Below are 19,137 nucleotides of genomic sequence, written 5' to 3'. Positions count from 1 at the left end.
TTCTTTTTTCTCTCCTTCAGACACAGGCTAGAGGAGGGTCAAGCAAGCAGCTGGAGCAGAAGACTTAAGTTCTTTATGTGCTGCACAAGAGCCCAGGATACACAATCAGTGAGTCACAACATATGTGTACTTGTTTCCTCTCTCCGGTTAAAGAAAGGTAATGAAAGCAGAAATATGTCAGGAAAATGTTCAGTGAGGCAGTCATTAAAATAATCCCCACTAGGTTGACTCCAGACTGCTGACACAGAGGAACGTATTACGCAGCAATGTGCCAAAGACCTTAAGCGTTTGGCGTGAAATACTATTGTAGAGCTAGTTCTATTTCATTAAAAGCTGAATTTAGTTGTGAAGCTGTCTATCAGATGTTTTCAGTACACCACAGTAATAGAAATATTGGTAACCATGAATTCAGTGGACTGCACTGTATCAGTGGTAAAGACATAGCAAGTAAAAACATCCAGAAAACCTCATGCCCGTCAGTGTTCTGCTACCAGAAGGTTATGATTGTTTGTTGTCACCATGATGGCTGCTTTGGCTGTGGGCAGTGATGGCCACAGTTCCGTTAATTAGCGAAGCTACCTTTTTTGTTGGTGTATTAGCTTTTCAGCTAATTTTGAAACCCATCAGCGGACCTAAATTTAACTCCACTAACTTTCAGTCTTGCTGGCATAGTGAATCAAATTCATACATTTTAGTACTTACCTGTTGCGTGTTTTGCAACAGTCAGACGGCTGTGAGCTCAGTCCTCCCTCAGCAGAAGAAAGTGGAGTGGGCCAGCTGTTGTTGCCTCAAAGGAAGGATCAAAAAAAAAGTCATTTACTTTCAACATACAAAAAGACAGTGTGGAGGAGACATGAAGCGCAACACACTTCTCACTCATGGTTTTACTCATAAACAACTAATTCCAGACAGTTTATTGATATTAACAGTACCTCTCTCATTTTTACAGAGAGACAATATCGTATGACATATCTTTTACACAAAAATGACTGTGGAAAAAGTTTGGGTTTGCCCTTGACTGCGTTTAGGAGATTTATTTGAAATAAGAAGTTTTCATAAGATTAACTTAATTTAACACAGTGGGAGATTAAGTACACATATGTGCTCAAAATGTCCTCATAGTTGCAGTTATGCTACACCTACTTGCTTGTCCTGATATTGGCTACTCTTTTGTACAGGATGCATATTCAGAAGTGGCAAGCCTTTTTGCAGAGTTCTTCAGAGATCTGGATATTGTGCCCAGTGACATAATTGCTGGTTTGGTACTTCTGCGTCAGAGACAAAGGTCCAAGAGATCTGAAATCTTAGACCAGGTAGGGTTTTGTGTTTTGTAATGTATGTTCATGTCTGCATTTTGTTGTATTTATGCTTGTGATAAAATGTTATAATTCTGTTTTCTTTCCCCAAGGCCAACAATGACATTTTAGCTTTTCTTTCTGGGATTCCTGTAACTCGTAACACTAGATACCTGGACCTTAAGAATTCGGTGAGTTTATCTGACTTGTGTGGGATCTATATATTGGTGGGTCATATGTCATAGGACACATTTTACTGTTTTTTTTTGGATGTCATAAAAATAGCACAGCATACCAGCCAAAATGTTTGTCTCAATCCAAAAACAAAAATAAAACTTAACTCAACATTGCCAATATAGATGATGTGGTTAGTGCAAGTGTTGTTGACTCTACCAAGGCCAAACTTGAAATAGAAACATTTTTGTCATTTTATTTTTAGGTTGTCTTTTTTTTAACTAGACAGTTTGCATAAAACATTAAAACTTAATACATTTTTTTGTTTTTTGTTTTTTTTTACTTTTTCCTTTAAAAAAAATTTTAAGCTATGCAGGCAATGTACTAATTTCACAAAACACGGTTCTATTTACATGGGAGAATACAGTGAAAATAAAAATTGTTGAGAACCCTTTTGCAAATAACACTTTTAGGAGGAAAAATATTTTTATGCAGTACATAAAAGTTGGATACTCTATGCTTTTTAAATGTGTACACAATGTGACCTCGTAATAAATTAAGGTTTGCATTAAGATTATCCTGATCCAATTCCAGAAATCACAATGTATGATTTTTTTAATAATTTATTTGTATGTTACTGCTGCAAATACGTATTTGAACACCTGTGAAAATCAATGTTAATATTTGGTACAGTAGCCTTTGTTTGCAATTACAGAGGTCAAACATTTCCTGTAGTTTTTCACCAGGTTTGCACACACTGCTGCAGGGGTTTTGGTCCACTCCTCCATACAGATCTTCTCCAAATCTTTCAGGTTTGGAGTTTCAGCTTCCTCCAAAGATTTTCTATTGAGTTCAGGTCTGGAGACTGGCCAGGCCACTCCAGGACCTTGAAATGCTTCTTACGGAGCCCCTTCTTAGTTGCCCTGGCAGTGTGTTTGCGGTCATTTTCATGCTGGAAGACCCAGCCGTGACCCATCTTCAATGCTCTTACTGAGGGAAGGAGGTTGTTTGCCAAAATCTCGCAATACATGACCCCATCCATCCTCCCTTCAATACGGTGCAGTCGTCCTGTCCCTTTTGCAGAAGAGCACCCCCAGAGTATGATGTTTCCACCCCCATGCTTCACGGTTGGGATGTTTCTTGGGGTTGTTTTCATCCTCTAAACATGGTAAGTGGAGTTGATTCCACAAAGCTCTATTCTGGTCTCATCTGACCACATGACCTTTTCCCATGCCTCCTCTGGATCATCCAGATGGTAACTGGTGAACTTCAAACGGGCCTAGACATGTGCTGGCTTGAGCAGGGGGACCTTGCTGCCCTGCAGGATTTTAAACCATGACAGCATCATGTGTTACTAATGTAATCTTTGTGACTGTGGTCCCAGCTCATCAGTCATCTTGTGTTTCTTCCACTTTCTAATAAATAATCATAACAGTTGTTGTCTTCTACCAAGCTGCTTGCCTGTTGTCCTGTAGTCCATCCCAGCCTTGTGCAGGTCTACAGTTTTGTCCCTGGTGTCCTTAGACAGCTCTTTGGTCTTGGCTATGGTGGACAAGTTGGAGTGTGATTGATTGAGTGTGTGAACAGGTGTCTTTTATACAGGTGACAAGTTTAAACACGTGCAATTAATACAGGTAAAGAGTGCAGGATAAGAGGGCTTCTTAAAGAAAAATTAATAGGTCTGTGTGAGCCAGAATTCTTGCTGGTTGGTAGGTGGTCAAATACTTATTTGCAGCAGTAACCTACAAATAAATTATTAAAAAAATCATACATTGTGATTTCCAGATTTTTTGTTTTAGATTATGTCTCTCACAGTGGACATGCATCTAAGATGAAAATTTCAGACCCCTCCATGATTTCAAAGTGGGAGAACTTGCAAAACCGCAGGGTGTTAAAATACTTATTTTCCTCACTGTAAGTGTAGAGGGCATACAGTAGAGGGCTCAGAACACAGCCTTGAGGGGAACCAGTGCTGAGTATGAGTGCGGAGGAGTAGTAGGGGCTGAGTCTCACACACTGTGGGTGACTTGTCAGAAAGCATCTTACCTGGGGTAAGGAGGAAAAACGGACTGGACTGTTGCTCAGTGGTCCAAAGTCCTCTTTTCAAATGACAGCAAATTTTGCATTTCATTTGGAAATCAAGGTCCCAGAGTCTGGGGGAAGAGTGGAGAGGCAGATAATCCAAGTTGCTTGAGGTCCAGTGTAAAGTTTCACTAGTCATTGAGGTTATGGGGAACCATCTGCTGGTGTTGGTTCACTCTGTTTTATTAAGTCCAGAGTCAGTGCAGCTGTCTGCCAGGGAATTTTAGTGCACTTCATGCTTTCCTCTGCTGACAAGCTTTATGGATATGCTGAATTCATTTTCCAGCAAGACATGGCACCTGCCCACACTGTCAAAAGTACCAATACCTGGTTTAATGACCATGGTATCACTGTACTTGATTGACCAGCGAACTCGCCTGACCTCAATTCCATAGAGACTCTATGGCAGGGGTGTCCAAGTTCGTTCCTCGAGAGCCACCTTCCTGACACTCTTAGTTGTCTCCCTGCTCCAACGCACCTGAATCCAATGAAAGACTCGTTAGCAGACTTTTAATGAGCCTTTCATTGGATTCAGGTGTGGTGGAGCAGGGAGACAACTAAGAGTGTCAGGAAGGTGGCTCTCGAGGACCGAACTTGGCCACCCCTGCTCTATGGAGTATTGTCATGAGGAAGATGAGATTCCAGACACAACAATGCAGATGAGCTGAAGGCTACTATCAAAGGCTTCCATAACATCTCAGCAGTGCTACAGGCTGTTTGCCTTCATGTCATGCTGCATTGATGCAGTAATTCACACACTGGTGCCTCACATCAACAACGTTGTGGGATCGCTTCCCGCCCTTTCTGTGTGGAGTTTGCATGTTCTCCACGTGTCTGTGTGGGTTTCCTCTTTGCAGTCCGGTTTCCTCCCACAATCAGAAACATACTTATTTAGGGGTCTGCTCCTTTCTCTGCCCCTGACCAAGGCAGCGTCTCTACATCTGGAGTTGGTTCCTGGGCGCTGGACTGTGGCTGCCCACTGCTCCGAGTGGTTGGATTGTGTCTAACTGTAATTAGGATGGGTTAAATGCAGAGGACAAATTTAGCTGTATGTGTATATCTGTACAATGACAATAAAGGTTCTGTTCGATACGAGTTTCACTTTTTTAATTGAATTACTGAAATGAATTACGTTTTCAGTGATGTTCTAACTTATTGAGATGTACCTGCATTTAAATGGGACTGGGTATTGGCAGATACTCTATTAAATAACTGTGAACAAGGGTGAAAAACACACACACACACACACATACACAAAATACTTGGCTGGAGCATACCTAGTTTTTATCATGTGTGGGATTTTCTGTACATGTCGTTTCTCTTGAACTGCAATAATTCTAACTCGTTTACCCAACATTGCCTTCCCCTTTCTCAGAGTGAGATGAACATGTACAAGGATGTGTGCTATTACATGCTCTTTGCCCTGGCTGCGTATGGTTGGCCTATGTACCTGATGAGGAAACCTGCATGTGGGCTGTGCCGCCTCGCCAGTTCCTGCTCGTGAGCATGCACCCATACAGTTTTGATATATTTTACTTGTGTTTCTCTTGAGCTATGCAACTGAGTTCAAATTTCAGATGCGTGGTAATCCACTGAGACACTAACACTCTAGTCAGACCCACTCACTGACACACACAGTGGAGAATTAATCAGATACTCACATCCAGATTGCTCACACTATGAGGCTGTGTTGTATTTCTGTCTGGTGCACTTGTATTTAGTTTCTACATTGCCATTTGAAACCAGTTTTGCACAATATGTCTTTATGCACTTGTACATTCCTTATTTCTTTTGTCTATCTTCCACCTCAGGTGCATGTCACTGTCTGGTTCCCGGCTCTCTCAGTCAGTGACAGTCGAAGAGGACAATTGCTGCGGCTGTAATGTCCTGGCCATACGCCGGCACTTCCTGGATCGGGACTTGAAGCAGGTTCACATTGTCTACACTTCCTGCCATGATGCTGTGAGTTGAGGCTTAACTTCCTAAATAAAACAATGAGTTGTTATGTTGCTCTTCAAAGCACTTCTAAATATGTTCAGAGTGGTGACATCCTAAACAAATTTGACAGTTTTCCAACCCCCAGACGTCATTGTAGCACCTTAATGCTAATGAAGAAAGCATGCAACCTATATGCAACAAACACATTCACTCCTGCCCGCACACCTATGGACAATTTTAAAGTTTCCAATCTACCTAACCTGTATGTCTTTGGATGTGGGAGGATGCCGGGAACCCATGCAAGCATGGGGAGATCATACAAATGTAGAACATACGAGGTCTGTCCGTAAAGTATCGTATCTTTTTATTTTTTTCAAAAACTATATGGATTTCATTCATATGTTTTTACGTCAGACATGCTTGAACCCTCGTGCGCATGCGTGAGTTTTTCCACGCCTGTCGGTGACGTCATTCGCCTGTGAGCACGCCTTGTGGAAGGAGTGGTCCCGCCCCCTCGTCGGATTTTCATTGTCTGGAAATGGCGGAATGAAAAGGACTTTTTTTCCATCAGAATTTTTTCAGAAGCTGTTAGAGACTGGCACCTGGAAACCATTCAAAAAATTTATCTGGCTTTCAGTGAAAATTTTACGGGCTTCACAGAGAATAAGGACTTTAACTACAGGTTTAAGGACCCCTTTAAAGGACGGTCGGTGCGCCGCGCTGCGAGCTGCGACGATGCGGCACAAACCACTGGATCATTTCTAAGCTGATGGCTCTGTGGATACGAGACCGTCGTGTGCTCTTTCTCTGGTTATCACAAGACCTGGACATCAGCCATTTTCCAGCAGATTTCACTTTTAACAAGAGATTTTGTCATGGAAAGCCGCGCGGAGGCTTCGCGCGTCACGACCGATTCGCTGATGAAGCGAGACAAAGGAACACCTCCGTTTCGACGTGTTAGAGGACAAGTTGGGACATGTCTATCTCGGCTTTCAGTGCTTACCAGTCGAGTGAGTATAAAAGAACTTGTGGAGAGCTGGACATGTCCTAACTTGTCCTCTAACACGCCGAAACGGAGGTGTTCCTTTGTCTCACTTCATCAGCGAATCGGTCGTGACGCGTGAATCCATTGGTTTGTGCCGCATCATCGCAGCTCGCAGCGCGGCGCACCGACCGTCCTTTAAAGGGGTCCTTAAACCTGTAGTTAAAGTCCTTATTCTCTGTGAAGCCCGTAAAATTTTCACTGAAAGCCAGATAAATTTTTCGAATGGTTTCCGGGTGCCAGTCTCTAACAGCTTCTGAAAAAATTCTGATGGAAAAAAAGTCCTTTTCATTCCGCCATTTCCAGACAATGAAAATCAGACGAGGGGGCGGGACCACTCCTTCCACAAGGCGTGCTCACAGGCGAATGACGTCACCGACAGGCGTGGAAAAACTCACGCATGCGCATGAGGGTTCAAGCATGTCTGACGTACAAACATATGAATGAAATCTGTATAGTTTTTGAAAAAAATAAAAAGGTACGATACTTTACGGACAGACCTCGTACAGAATGGCTATAGGTGGGAATCGATCACATGACCTTCTCGCTGTGAAGCAGCAGTGCTAACCCCTAAGCCACTGTGCTGCCCAGTCGACATCTCTCTCTCTCTCACTCACTCACTCACTCACTCAAATTAAGGCTTTCCACTTTGTGCAGTGTAGTACATTAAAATACTTTCCTCACTACTTAAGATATTAAATATAGTAATACTGCGCTTAGGTCAAATTTTCCACAGCTTTTATTCTCGCAGTTGAACCACAGAAAGTTGTTTATTTCTAAAACAGATCTTGAGTTACCCAGTTTTTCCATTTTTAAACTTTTCTCATGGAGCAATTTAGTGCAGTACATATCTATGCTGCACCTAGTGGTGAAAGATTGAATGGTGGGGTTTCTGAAATGCAGTGAACACTGACCTGCTTCTGATTGTTAATTTCCATCATCCTTTTGCTGTCATTTCTTTTCTTTAATAAAGGTTTATGAGACTCCATTTTTTGTGGCAGTGGATCATGATAAAAAGAAGGTTGTCATCAGTATCAGAGGAACCCTGTCTCCAAAGGTAAGTCCAGGCTTTTATGTTGTTTTCACAGTAAGGATTACTCTGCTGTCCAAATACTAACCCCAACTCTAACCCTAGAGCAAACAACTTTGTTTTGTCAATGTAATATCCAAGCTGCAGCTTTCATTGCTGAGAAATTTAGCCAGTATGGAAGTGTTGAATCTTGTAGATCCTTCATTGGCCACTTAAGTCACTCCCCTTACTTAAAATACCGAACTTTATAGCAGAAATAAACCTGCTTACAGTGTGGTTTTGGTTTCTAGAATTTATCCCATTCATGACAACTGTACATGAGGTGATTTTTTTTTTTTTATTTATTTACTTATTTGTTGATTTTAATGAATTGATTTATTTTCATGACTTTCAGTTTAAGCTATTCTAAACAATGATGTTACACATAGTTAGGCCCAAGGTCACTTTGAGTGACAGCTGTGTGCTGGCAAGATGAATCAGGGCTGCGCTAACAGTCGCTGCTGCTGTGTGTTTGGAACTTGTAACCCTTTCCTACCAATACCTGAGATATTGATTTGATGTGTGGTTAATTGTACTAATGGACCATGTAAGACGTTAGTGCACCACTGTATCTACTGAGTTAATTTTCAGTGTTATTTAATTTGTATTTTAGAGCTTCATGGCATTAGGTGCACTCATGGTGCGACGGTTACTGATGCTGCGACGGTTACTGATGCAGTATGCCAATCATATGTTTTAATACCAGCACCCAAGCCACCTGTTCTGAAAACCACCTCCCAGTCCACCCAAACTAAAGTTAGACTGTTACTCTTCGCTTGTTTGATAACTGCAAAATCAAGACTGCTTTTAAGCTTCATTCATCTGATCCACTTCATGCCGGTCTTGCCCACACACCCACCTCTTTACCCATTTATGTGTTGGAGGGGAGTTAGGCGGAATCAGGCACTGCCATGATAAATACATTTGGAACTGCCCCATTTGATCTCCAGATCCAGCTTTCAGGAAACCTATAGGTGATATCACATCACGGAGGATTTTGTCATGATCTGGCCCTTTAGGGCCATCTGTTATTAGTATGGATCTGTATCCACATTTGTATTCTGTGCCTTCTGTATTTTATCCATTCTTTGTCATATGTTATCATTAGTTTTGTTTCTGTTAACCTTGTATTTGTTCACTCTTGGTCACTTAGTCACTCCAGCCTTAGTTTGATTCTGTTTACTTCATTTCTTGTATTATGCTTTGGTCACCGGTTCAGTTTTCTTTTGAGCATCTTATATTCTTAGCTTAGTTCTATTTATATCACATTTTTGTACGAGGTCACAGGTATTGGTTATTATTTATCTTCAAGTGTTTCTTCTGATTATGTTCTGTTGATCACTTATTGCTCATCAGTTAGTTCTTTTTATTTATTGCACTATTCTGTATTCACCAGTTTTGTTTATCTGCTGTTCTCATTTCTGTTGTTTTCTCTTGTACTTTTATATTGGGTTCTTGCTTTCTGTTTGTCAGTTCCTGATTAGTTTTGCTTCAGTATTGACTTTATCAGTTTTCATAGTTTTTCTTTTGTACTTATTATATCTTGGCTTGCTTTTAGTTCCCATGATTCTTGCTCTGTTCTGATCCCCTAGTATCATATTCTGTTTTTGCTCTGTTCTCACGTCGTCCTCATTTGTTTGTGTTCACTCCACTTCCTGCAGCTGCCTCGTGCCTTTGTCTCCCACACTTTGATTCTGTCTGTTTTGCATTTTCATTCACTCCCGCTCTTGCACCTGCTCATGCATCTTTGTATCTGACATCACTCCACTTTGTGCACTCCCTTCCCCATTATCTTGTCCATGCTTAATCTTTGTTCACTAGTCACGCCCCCTTCCAGAACTTTCACTGACACCTGCATCTTGTTCCACTAATTACACCACAAGTTATTTAAGCCCTCACAGTCTCACAGCTCACTGCCCGATTTCTGAATGTTATTCACTTTCCAGCCTTTCCTCGTCTTGTTTTGCCTGTCAGTGTTTCACCTTGCTTTCCCTTGACCTTGAACTTGTCTTTGCCTCTGAACACCTCCACACTGTGCTTTTTGACCTCAGCCTGTTTTTTGGACCAAGCCTCAGCCTCACGTCTGTCTGTACCTTTGCTTCGCTGCTGGACCTCCCGTGTACCAAATCCCTGCTTGTTTAATTTAACCTTTTTCTTAACACCAGTCTGCCTGTGAGAGTTTTGCATTTGTGTCCTGCTCTGTTTGTGCCACACCTGAGAGATTTGTAGATTTAAGACTTGACTGTCAGTTGTTTCAGAAAGTGTATATACTTTCGTTTCATGTTAGGTTATGTTGTTTTGCACTTGGATTTGTATTTATTTTTGTTACTTCTTCTGCTGTTATATTGCTATTGTTGTGTTTATTGTTATGCTTTGTCTATTTATTCTTGAGTTCAGGTTTTGTTTCCTGTCACTTTACGTTCTGGTAGATTTCACATGCATTCGTTCTTCTGTTTTCTTAGTGTTTGCACCTGTCACTCATTAGTTCATTCAGTATTGAAACCCTCACTTGTCCCCCTTTATTTGCCAATTGATTCACTCTGATCCTTGTGGCTCCTACGTATCAATCAATCAATCAACTTTTTTCTTGTATAGCGCCAAATCACAACAAACAGTTGCCCCAAGGCGCTCACCTACGTATGCATCCTTGTATTTCATGATCAATTTCCTGCGTTATTCCGGTCATTGGTTATCTCCTTGTATAATTGAGTTTTTGGACTCTGTTCCTCTGCCCTGTTTGTTTTTTCACTGTCGATTTTGTCACCATGGGAATCTTCATGTGTGAATAAATCACCTTGGTTTTTTGCACATAATCCCTGTGTCTTGATGCTTGCATCTTGGAGTTTAGCCTTGACTGTTTGAGATCCAAACCATAACAAACCTGAACTACCATGGTGTACTGCAGCACAACGTCCATTGTTTACTGTTGTTAGGTAATATTGCAAAGCTAATATAATTTCTCCGAAAATATTGGTCCTATCAACTTTCCATTTTCGCAGCGTTCATCCTTGACCCAAAATACATAGTCGTGCCAAACGGCAAATGTCAGTTCTCCTCAGTTTTTACGTGATCAAAGCCATACACACGCACGGACACATACACGCACACAGAGGCCACTTGGCTATGACTATATATGTGTACATGTACAGTTTTGTTCACACGTTTACATACCCTTGCGGAGTTTTTGGCCTTTTGGCCATTTTTCAGAGAATATGAATAACACAAGCGTTTTCAGTCATGGTTACTGGATGGGGGAAGCCATTTATTATCAAACAACTGTTTCCGCTTTTTAAATTCTAATAACAGAAACTACCAAAATGACCCTGACCAAAAGTTTACATACCCCTGTTCTTAATACTGTGTATTGCCCCCTTTAACATCAGTGACAGCTTGGAGTCTTTTGCGTAGTCGTGGACGAGGCTCTCTGATGGTAAAGCTGCCACTAAATGTGTCTTGGACTTTATTTACCTAAATTATGAAGAAATGCAACAGTATGGCACTCTACAGTAAATCTAGATGGAGTAGACAGTTCTCAAAAACTGAGTGACTGTGCTACAAAGGAGAAGAGTGAGGAAAGCCACCAAGACACCCAGACAACCCAGAAGAATTTATAGGTTTATGTGGCTTATAATAACCATCTTTATCCCAAGCTGGCCGAAGGCCCAAAAGGAAATTAGTCATGTCTCTGTCCGTCCATCCGTACCTCCCTCCCTCCCAAAAAGGTATAAGCGTAACAAAATCAACTCCTTTCACATTTTTAGGAGGAATTTCATGAAACTTGGTACAAGTCCTTGTTATAGATCTGTAGTACACATATTATCATATCATTTGAGTTGGGCACATTTTACCAGTTATGGCCCTTGATTAACAAATCTACATTCCCTCAGTTTCATTAGTAGGTGCTTACATGCTGAAATCAACTCCTCTCACATTTTTAGAAGGAATTTCGGGGAAACTTGGTACAAGGAATATTGTACAAGATTGACATATTTTTGCAGCGTTATGGCCCTTGATTAACAAACCTAGACACTGCCCGTTTCTACATTCTGAAATCAACTATCACTTACCTTGAAATGTCATCATAATATAGCAAGCACTTGTACCAAAGCAGCATTTGCCAGCGGGGTATACTGTGCTCTCAAAGCACTCTTGGTGAATTCAGTAACATATCCTTATCTAAAGTGTAAAGGTCTTAAGGATAGCTGTAACTGTTCATAAGTTATGCTTGTAATGTTTGCCATGCATGTGCATCCACACTGAGAAATAACAGGTGAGCACATTACCATACAGATGATTGGTCACTCCGTACTATTTGGACAAACCTCCCATGAGCCACACTAACTTATGGCGTCTGCATGACCATATATATGCTATCATTTTACAGTCTTAAAGCTGTTGGTATGCTTTGAATACCACAGAACAAATTTCGAATGGAGATTACGAATAGGTTCAGAACCTGATGTATGTGCATTTTATCACTAAGATCTTCTTGTCCTTTGTCGTCCTTTTGGTAGAATTTAATGTGTGCTGTTTGTTGCCTTTGTGTCATACCATTTAATAGCATACTTAACTTGTCTTGTACATTTCAGGATGCCTTAACTGATCTGACTGGGGATTCTGAACGTTTGCCTGTGGAGGAACAACACGGCAACTGGCTTGGCCACAAGGTTACACTTCTCTGCTTTAAATCATTTTCACACAGTGTCTGCAACCCACCAGACTGATAACTTTGATGATTTCTCCAGTTTTAATTTCACTGTTCCAGTTTATGCAATTTCAGCAAGTAATATCTCATAACCTAAAAGTCATTTCAGCTGTTAAGAGTAATTATCAAGGACATTAAAATGAAATATTAATGTAGCAAACCTCCTGTCTGTGTTTTGTTGTCCCACCTTGCCCTTCATTGAGTCATTTTTTCCCCCCTACTACAGGGGATGGTTTACTCAGCAGAATACATCAAGAAGAAAATGGAGCAGGACATGATCTTGTCACAAGCTTTTGGAAGAGACTTGGTACCTAAATCGATACATCCAGAGTACTAGACTGAATAATGACCATCTACTCTATTGTACTGTGAATTAAAAAATATCCATTGTAATGAGTGCAGTACAAAAAGTGATTTATTTCTGTATGATGACAAAGGTGTGAAAGATGTAATTGTATTGCCTTTGACTGTATTTTGCAGAACAAGGGTACCATGCGCTATGGGTTGGTGATAGTTGGACATTCTCTTGGTGCAGGTACTGCTGTTATCCTTTCATTCCTGCTCAGACCTCAGTATCCCACACTTCACTGCTACTCTTACTCCCCACCTGGTGGACTTCTTAGGTGAGTGTTTGTCTTCTTACTTCGTATACTGTAAAATGAAATTCAGTTTATGTAGGTTTCAGGTGGAACTGGAAATTATGAGATTGACATTTTTTCCAACTTTGTGTCCATTGTCAGGTTAAAATAATTGTTTGGAAGGTTTTCTGGGATTTTAAACATATTTTCACATCTGTGTTGTTGTTGCTGTCCATTCGGCTGCTCCCGTGTTATGGTCAGGGTTTCCACAGCGGATACAGCCAGATCTGCATTGGTATTTGGCACAAGTTTTACACTGGATGCCCTTCCTGACGCAACTCCAGTTTTACCTGAAGAAACACACACAGCTGCTGGTGTTTCAAAGAGGTCTCCCATCCAAGTACTAACCAGGTCCTGCACTGCTTAGCTTCTGAGATCTGATGGGATCAGGCTGACACAGAGCACTGTCAAGATCTTGCCTTGTATAAAATTTCAGATTTCACTGGTTAAATATTTAAGTAGCCCCTACCAATTGAACATGCATTTTACATTCTCCAGTTGATACTCAGTCATTTTACTAGTGGACACACAGACAAGAGAAAAAAAAGTTGCAACTATATAGCATTTTGCTACAAACACTGTACTTCCTTTGCTACCAATCACCTCACCAGGGGATTTCACAGATTATTAGGGCTTTAAGTTGAGGATCTCATCAGTTGAAGTAAAGAAAACCTGCACTCTCTTGGCTGTTCATATGGAATGGACATAGATGTACAACAAGTTAGGGGTAAAGAGATATGAAACTAGATATCAGCTCATATATCACAAGGAGGCCAAATTGGTGAACCAACAAATTATTGTAATTTTGGAAAATGTGTTGTCATCAGTGTTGCCACAGTTACTTTTGAAAAAGTAATCCAATTACTGATTACTTGAAAAAGTAACTTAGTTACTCTACTTATTACTCAATTGGAAAAGTAACTAAGTTAGATTACTAGTTACTTTCCCCAGCTGCCGACAACAACCCTCTGCCACCTCAACATGACAGTGATACCTGTTTTGCCAAAACTCACTTTATAGTCACCCTTTCTTGGCTTCAATGAAAATAAATACTTGTTTTATAAAAAGTAACAAAGACCTCTTTCTTGACCTCATATTTAACTGTTGACAGCACTGTAACAGTAAAACTTGCAATTTCTAACCTACATTGTTTATAAATGTAACTATTAAATTCATTCTAACATTTTTCTAACATTTAAATTCTCTCTAAACATTTTACTTGTCGAAATTATTATTATTTTAAGTAGTATTAGTAGTTGTAGTATAAAAAAAAAAAAAGGCTTCAAAACTGGACCTTTAATCTAGGGGTGTTGTGGGGGGCACATCCCTGCCCCACACCCCCATTCCATCTGGATTCGCCTCTGCTTTGGAGTTTGAGCACAAAGAATGGATAACATTTATTTGTGCAGAAAACATGACCAGATTTATAGGTAAGAAGGTTTTATTGCGTTTTCACATCATATGGTCCTCAGAAAGAGAGTTTAGGTGCATTTGAGTGGAAAATAGTGTTAGTTGTTGACGCGTCGCGGAGGATCAGCTGTTTTTAGCAGCAGATACGGAGCGGCTCGGAGGAAAAAAAAGCATTAAAATGTCTTTGTAAAGCTCAGTGCAGGTGTGCTGTTGTCACCGTGCTTTAAGAGGTGAGGACTTGTAGCTGTTGCAGAAAACCGCGGATGAAAAGCTCACAGCTCGCTTAAAGTGTGTAGTTCAGTCGAAACCTGACCTCCTGCCCACGGACCAAGTTTAATGCTGCTATCGACCCACAATGCAAAAATAATAGTAGCGCACAGTGACTTGGAGAAGTAACTTTAATCTGATTACTGATTTGGAAAGATTAACGCGTTAGATTACTCGTTACTAAAAAAAAGTGGTCAGATTAGAGTAACGTGTTACTAAGTAACGCGTTACCGGCATCACTGGTTGTCATCCATTAAGTTTGGTGGTGGTGTGGTTGTTGTTTGATGACTTGCAACTCTGCTTACTTCCTTAAATTTAGCCTGACCCACTCAATGTCTTTTGTATTTATCAACTAATAGCCTCTGGCCACATATCATACATCACAATATGTTTTTCTGTCCTGGTAAATTCTTTTGTTTTTGTTTTGTTTGTTTTTTTACTTATTTTCAGTCTTTTTCCTTTAGTTATTTTCTACGTCGCTACATAAATAAAATTCTGTATCAATTACTCAAGACTATTTTTCTGTCAGTGTCAATCACGTGTGACACAGAATGTATTGATCTTAAAATTACAGGAATACTGCACTGTTGAAATGTATTTAAAAACTAGTATTGATGAAGCAGCGTATCAGGAATAACCTCTTATAATTTCACTGCACATATATAATATTTCAATTTTTATTCATAATTTCACTTTGAATACTGGAAGACTGTGTGGGTACATCCATATCTTCATTTGATAGGTGTGCTTTGCCATAACATAGGAACACATCAGCACTGACTGTTTTTTAACCAGGCTATAATTTGCAGGCACATCAGAATGCTTAATCTTGTTGTGTGGGGACAATGAAAAGCAATCATGACAGTACATACTTCCATAAGCTACTGATAAAGTGTGCTTTGTGCCAGCAGTGTTTGGATAAATGTGATCAGCCAGACAAGCAGCATATACAGTTGTATATTATTCATAAACTCTTTTGGAGGGAGAATGACTAACGCTGGCTGAAAATGGATTCACATCTGTTACTCACTTCCTTCATTGCCAAATGCTGTGTGCAGTACAGCATCCTCCAGGACAACCATACAAATAAACACATTCCAAATCCTCCAAGAAAATCCTTTATTGTACTAAAATAAAATTATACTCACGCACACACATAAGTGAGTGTGCATGCAAAATGGTAATGCCATGTGCATGCAGAGATGTGCATGCATAATTACAACCAGTCCACTATACTTGTGCTGCGAGTCGGTTAAATAATTCATTCAGTAAAATATTAACTTTATTCTCTGAAATGTGAACATTTTAAAAACGTATTTTTTCCTCACGCTCTAATTTGCACTCCCATTTAGGCAGCACAGCTGCAAGGTCCATTTCAGCCACATTTGCTTGACTGTCACAGTTTAAAAAACAAGCGTGTCGGCGGCATTTCACAAACTAAAAATCGGAGTATATTCTGAACATGTTCAAAATCCACGCTTAGACTCCAGTCACTGTATTTGCTCCATGTGCTGCCAGAATAGAAGATTTCTGCTATTTCTTTCCTTTTGTGCATGGAGAAGCGTAAATATGCATTTGATGTGTTTATTATCCAAAGGTGCAGTGCCTTCGGATCACCTGCTTTGTCACACACAGGTCATGCACTACATGTAGATCAGAAGTATCATCTCGTGTTTTTGAAAAGTTCTTGTGTCTGGATGGGAGGTGGTCAGAGCACATGCAGCCAAAACAAAATAAATGGTGAAAATGACAGAATATTTGAAGCTATGTGAAAATTACTGTGGAAATCAATTGTTTGGAAATCAATTGTTTGGGACAAAGAAAACAACATTTATTGTCTTTAGAGGAGTGATGGCTTGTCTGTAAATTAAGTCAATTATATCAAACCAGAGGGGGAAAGACATGTTTGAGAATTATTATTGTTTAACTCCAACACTGCACAGACTTTGACAGTTACTATCTGTAACCGTATTTGGCAAGTAAAATTCAAACAATCTTATTTCAGTACTAGTTAATTTTATCTTTATTTTTTGGGATATAGTATGTTGTAATTAATCTATTTATAACTAAAGTGTTGACAACTGTTCGTTGTTTGTCATTTTTGTTCTTGTTGAATTATTTTTTTCACTTCAGAGTTTATGTAATCTTAAAAGAATCTTAATTTAAATGTATTTATTTTATCCAGATTGCCACAATTGTTCTCTTGTTTCTTAATTTAGCTGGTGTCTTCACTGTTTCTCAGTGTGTTTGTCAACGTCAGCTTTATTGTCAATTCTTCACATGTACCAGACATACAAAGCAATCAGTTACGTTTCCCACCATCCCACAGTGAAAACATTTCTGACAGTAAGGTAGTCAATAAGTCAAACATATCTAACATTCAAGTAAACTATAACTAAGTAAGAAGGTGCATAGCAGATGAAGATTCAAAAAAATTAACAATGAAGAACTAAGACTGTTCACTGTGATAAGTGGCAGCAACAATTGAAATAGTGCAGAGACAGTCAAGACAAATAGTGGCAGCTGAGGTATTTCTGTTTCATCTAAGTGTGCAAATGGCATATTAGTGCAAGTATAGTCAGGTAATAGCAGCAGAAGTGTTTTCCTGTTTTTAACAAAGTGTCGAAGTGGCATAATAGTGCAAGACAGTCGTGTGGGTCAGAGGGTTTAATAGTCCAGGATGTTACATAACTCAGGGTGGAGAGGGGAGTGAGTTTAGCATCCTAACAGCCAGGTGGATGAAGCTGTTGGTGAGTCTGGTGGTGCGGTAGCGCAGAATACAGTGCCTCTTTCCAGAGGGTAGGAGATTGAACAAATTGTGAACAGGGTGGCTTTCATCACTGACAATTGTGATCACCCTGTAGGTGAGGCGGGTGGTGTATATGTCTTTCAGGGAGGGGAGTGGGGCACCAATGATCCTTCCAGCTGTGTTCACGGTGCGCTGGAGAGCTTTCCTGTTGTAGTCAGTGCATCTCCGCCCCACACAGTGACACAGCTGGTGAGGATGATCTCAATGGTGCCTTGGTAGAATGTGCTCATGATGGGTGGTTGAGCACTTGCCCACTTGAGTTTTCTCAGGAAGTAGAGGTGCCGCTGGGCTTTATTCGTCAGTGATGCAGTGTTGGTGGTCCAGGAAGGGTCTTCACTGATGTGTACCCCCAGGAATTTGGTGCTGCTCACTCTCTCCACTGCAGCCCCAACAATGGTGTCATAGTCTTGACTTGATACATGCACTGTCTGAAAAATTATGTATTTTATTAAATGATAGATATAATCATGATAACATCATATTTTACTACAGGTTTTGTTTTTTCTTTTTAAATCATGAAACTGTTACTACCAGATTTACATCACAACAGCTAGACTCCCCTATGGACCAATGTCTAAATTCCTTGTTTGCAATTTTCAAATAGGAGATAAAACAGTAATATTGATATCTGACTTCTTGCAATTCTTTTTTTTTTTTTTTTTTTTTTTGCTGTAACCCCACCACTGCCACCAAAATGTACTGTACCCCAAATTTTCATGACCAGTGGGTACATGTACCCACTGTTATCACAAGGAGTGGGAATGCTGCTAACAGCAGCCTTCCATTCCACACTGTGCCAGTCAGTTTATTGTTTGAGTGGATCATCTACATCCTCTGCCCTTGCTCCATTGTCCCATGGAACGTTTCTCTTGACATCTGGATTAAAGTCAGTGAGGTTGTATCCCTCCACATTATTTGGACCTCAGGAGAAAAGTCACTCATATAAGCTACTGTTCAGTACAGGCTGTATTCTGCATGTGACGTCATAGGCTAAAACATTGATCACTTGAGGAACCAAAATGGAGGTGTCCATTGGATCTTAATCTACATGTCATGGACATGGTGATTTTATTTCCTGAGGTTATCAGTGCAGCATCCCTTTTATACTAATTCTCTGTTTTCCCTTCACATGGAAGGTAAATATTGGAACAGAGCTGCTGTTGCATTTTCCTGCGTAAATGTATATACACAGACAGAACTCATTTTGTTACTGAAGTTACTTGTTTTATGCCTGCAACCCTAAATCATCCAGAATAAGAAGCTGTTCTTGTGGATACATGAAAATAATCCTTAAATATTTAATGGGTCATGTTTGATTGGTGATTGGTTTTGCATGACATTCCGTTGAAATATTTGAATCAAATCAGTTATTTGCAAACAAAAATTGAAAACATTCCGTACTTGGTTCACACCCCTCACTCATTAAACATTATTCCCCATGAACTCAAGTCTTTGATTTTTCCTTTACCCAGTGAGGATGCCATGGAGTACTCCAAAGAGTTTGTAACCTCTGTGGTATTGGGAAAAGACCTCGTACCAAGGTATTATTTCCCCTTTTTTTCCAGGATACTTTAATTACATTTACAACAGCGTTGTCACACTGATGTAATGAATCTAAATTTATTTCTCATAGACTTGGCTTGTCACAGCTGGAGGGTTTTCGGCGCCACCTTCTGGAAGTCTTGCAAAAAAGCAACAAGCCAAAGGT

At 40.1% G+C, this 19,137-nt stretch overlaps 1 protein-coding gene across 2 annotated transcripts in view; it reads left to right on the top strand.

The window, feature by feature from the left end:
• The window catches only part of dagla (diacylglycerol lipase, alpha), a 145,377-nt gene that overhangs the window by 104,847 nt on the left and 21,393 nt on the right, over positions 1-19,137 (top strand). For both annotated transcript variants that reach the window (XM_034191390.1, XM_034191386.1), the window contains exons 6-16: positions 21-108; positions 1,179-1,313; positions 1,409-1,486; positions 4,927-5,051; positions 5,363-5,513; positions 7,505-7,588; positions 12,190-12,267; positions 12,532-12,612; positions 12,786-12,928; positions 18,902-18,970; positions 19,063-19,135. In XM_034191390.1, coding sequence (XP_034047281.1) covers positions 21-108; positions 1,179-1,313; positions 1,409-1,486; positions 4,927-5,051; positions 5,363-5,513; positions 7,505-7,588; positions 12,190-12,267; positions 12,532-12,612; positions 12,786-12,928; positions 18,902-18,970; positions 19,063-19,135 — 1,105 coding nt within the window. The remainder of the gene's footprint in view (positions 1-20; positions 109-1,178; positions 1,314-1,408; positions 1,487-4,926; positions 5,052-5,362; positions 5,514-7,504; positions 7,589-12,189; positions 12,268-12,531; positions 12,613-12,785; positions 12,929-18,901; positions 18,971-19,062; positions 19,136-19,137) is intronic.

Source organism: Thalassophryne amazonica, chromosome 2, assembly GCF_902500255.1.
Source record: "Thalassophryne amazonica chromosome 2, fThaAma1.1, whole genome shotgun sequence".
NCBI classification, from domain to species: domain Eukaryota; kingdom Metazoa; phylum Chordata; class Actinopteri; order Batrachoidiformes; family Batrachoididae; genus Thalassophryne; species Thalassophryne amazonica.
This window is presented reverse-complemented; position numbering and strand designations above follow the sequence as displayed.